Source organism: Vigna radiata, chromosome 7, assembly GCF_000741045.1.
Source record: "Vigna radiata var. radiata cultivar VC1973A chromosome 7, Vradiata_ver6, whole genome shotgun sequence".
NCBI lineage: Eukaryota > Viridiplantae > Streptophyta > Magnoliopsida > Fabales > Fabaceae > Vigna > Vigna radiata.
In genome coordinates, this window is record NC_028357.1 from 15,055,554 (window position 1) to 15,057,479 (window position 1,926).

The 1,926-nt window shown below is 38.7% G+C and overlaps 1 protein-coding gene across 1 annotated transcript in view; it reads left to right on the forward strand.

Moving 5' to 3' along the window:
• The window catches only part of LOC106766108 (protein ALP1-like), a 3,457-nt gene extending 2,142 nt beyond the window's left edge, over positions 1-1,315 (forward strand). Inside the window, exons 5-7 of the mRNA XM_014650868.1 lie at positions 414-469; positions 553-778; positions 864-1,315. Of these exons, the coding sequence (XP_014506354.1) occupies positions 414-469; positions 553-778; positions 864-1,315 (734 nt within the window). The remainder of the gene's footprint in view (positions 1-413; positions 470-552; positions 779-863) is intronic.
• The last annotated feature ends 611 nt before the right edge of the window (positions 1,316-1,926 follow it).

Genomic DNA, 1,926 nt, shown 5'->3' on the forward strand with positions numbered 1-1,926 from the left:
AATGGCTGCGGTAACAATGTTATGCATTGTTGCACACGCGTTGAGTATCTTGGAAATTAACTCGAGTGATTCCAGTAGTGTAAGCATTTCCCTACCAGAAAGAGATCGTCGTAGAGAGAAATTAATGTCATATCTTGTGCACACTAATCAGTGTTGCGACATTATTAGGATGGGTCCAGAGGCATTTATAAATCTTTGTGAAAGAGTAAGATCAACTGGTTTGGTTAAGGACGTCATTCGGTCGACAGTGGAGCAACAAGTGGCTTAATTTCTTCATATAATTGTCCATAATGTTAAGAATCGAAGTGTCGCATTTTTCTTTCATCGCTCGGGTTCGACGGTTAGCAGACACTTTCATAATGTGTTGGATGCAGTTATATATTTGGAATCTGAATTCCTAATTCAACCCACAGGAAATGAGGTTCAACCATATGTCTTGAACAACAATCGGTTTTACCCGTACTTTAAGGTATTGATTGAAAAATTACCTTACATGTTCTTTGATGAAAGAATCATAACAAATTTAGACTTTTATCATGTTTGAATGTTTAGGATTGTTTAGGGGCCATAGACGGTACTCATGTTCGTGTAAAGGTGGCAAGATCTGATGCTCCGAGATTTCGAGGAAGAAAAGATTGGCCAACTCAAAATGTGTTCGCCGCCTGTGATTTTGACATGAAATTCACATACGTTCTTGCTGGGTGCGAAGGGACTGCATCGGATTCAAGAATTTTGAAAAATGCTTTAGATCGAGATGATCCGTTGGTTATCCCCCAAGGTTAGTGTCTAAATTGTTCTGTTGTTCACTAAATACCTTTATATGATAGTAGTGATTAAATAGCCTTACAAGTTCAAAATTGTAGGAAAATACTACCTGGGTGATGCTGGATTTATGTTGAAAAGCACAGTTTTGACACCATATAGAGGCGTCAGATATCACTTTAAGGAATATACACGCAAAGGACCACAAAATGCGCGCGAGTTGTTTAATCATCGACATTCATCGTTGAGAAATGTAATTGAAAGAAGTTTTGGTGTGTTGAAAAAACGATTCCCTATCATTGGAAGTGGCACTGAACCACACTATGATTTGGAGACTATGACAAAGATTATCTTAGCATGTTGCATCTTGCACAACTTCCTTCGTACCGTGGATAATGAGGACTCATTACTTGATGAAGTTGATAATGAGTTGAATGAAAGACAACAGCATAATGTGTCATCGTCTCAACTTAGGGAAGAGGATCATAGGATGGGTAGTAATATTAGGGATGCCATAGCAGATCAAATGTGGCGAGATTATCAGAACTCTTAGTTACTGTATTTGATTGTGTTGTATGTTGTACGACTAATGGATGTTATCAGTATTAAAAGAACATTATTGAATGGATGTTTTGTCTTAACTTTTTACTATTTTGTCCTACGAGAGAGTTCACAAAGTGGACTGAGGACATGGACGCACGTCTGTTACACTCTATGATTGAGGAATCAAGAATCGGTAATAGGGTTGACGGGAGCTAGACATCTCAGGCGTATACTAACATTGTTGATAATCTACATGTCTCTGGGTATGTTGCCATTACAAAAAATAATGTTAAAAGCCGTCAGAAAGTATTGAAAGATAAATGGCGTGAGGTTCATGATCTATTTTCTGGATTAAGCGGTTTTGCATGGAACCCCCATCACTATGCGATTTGATGCGGAGGATGAAGTCTGGATGGACCTCATTCAGGTATATTAAAATAAATACAAAGAATTTCGCAATATTTTATATCACATAATACGAACAAATATATTTGTAATGTTTCTTGTGCAGTCTCGGCCAACTGCCGCAAAGTGGAGAGTGAACAGTATCCGCCATTACGATTTAATGGTGGAGTTATGGGCTGCGGATCGAGCTACAGGGAGCGGTGTTCGGACCGCTCG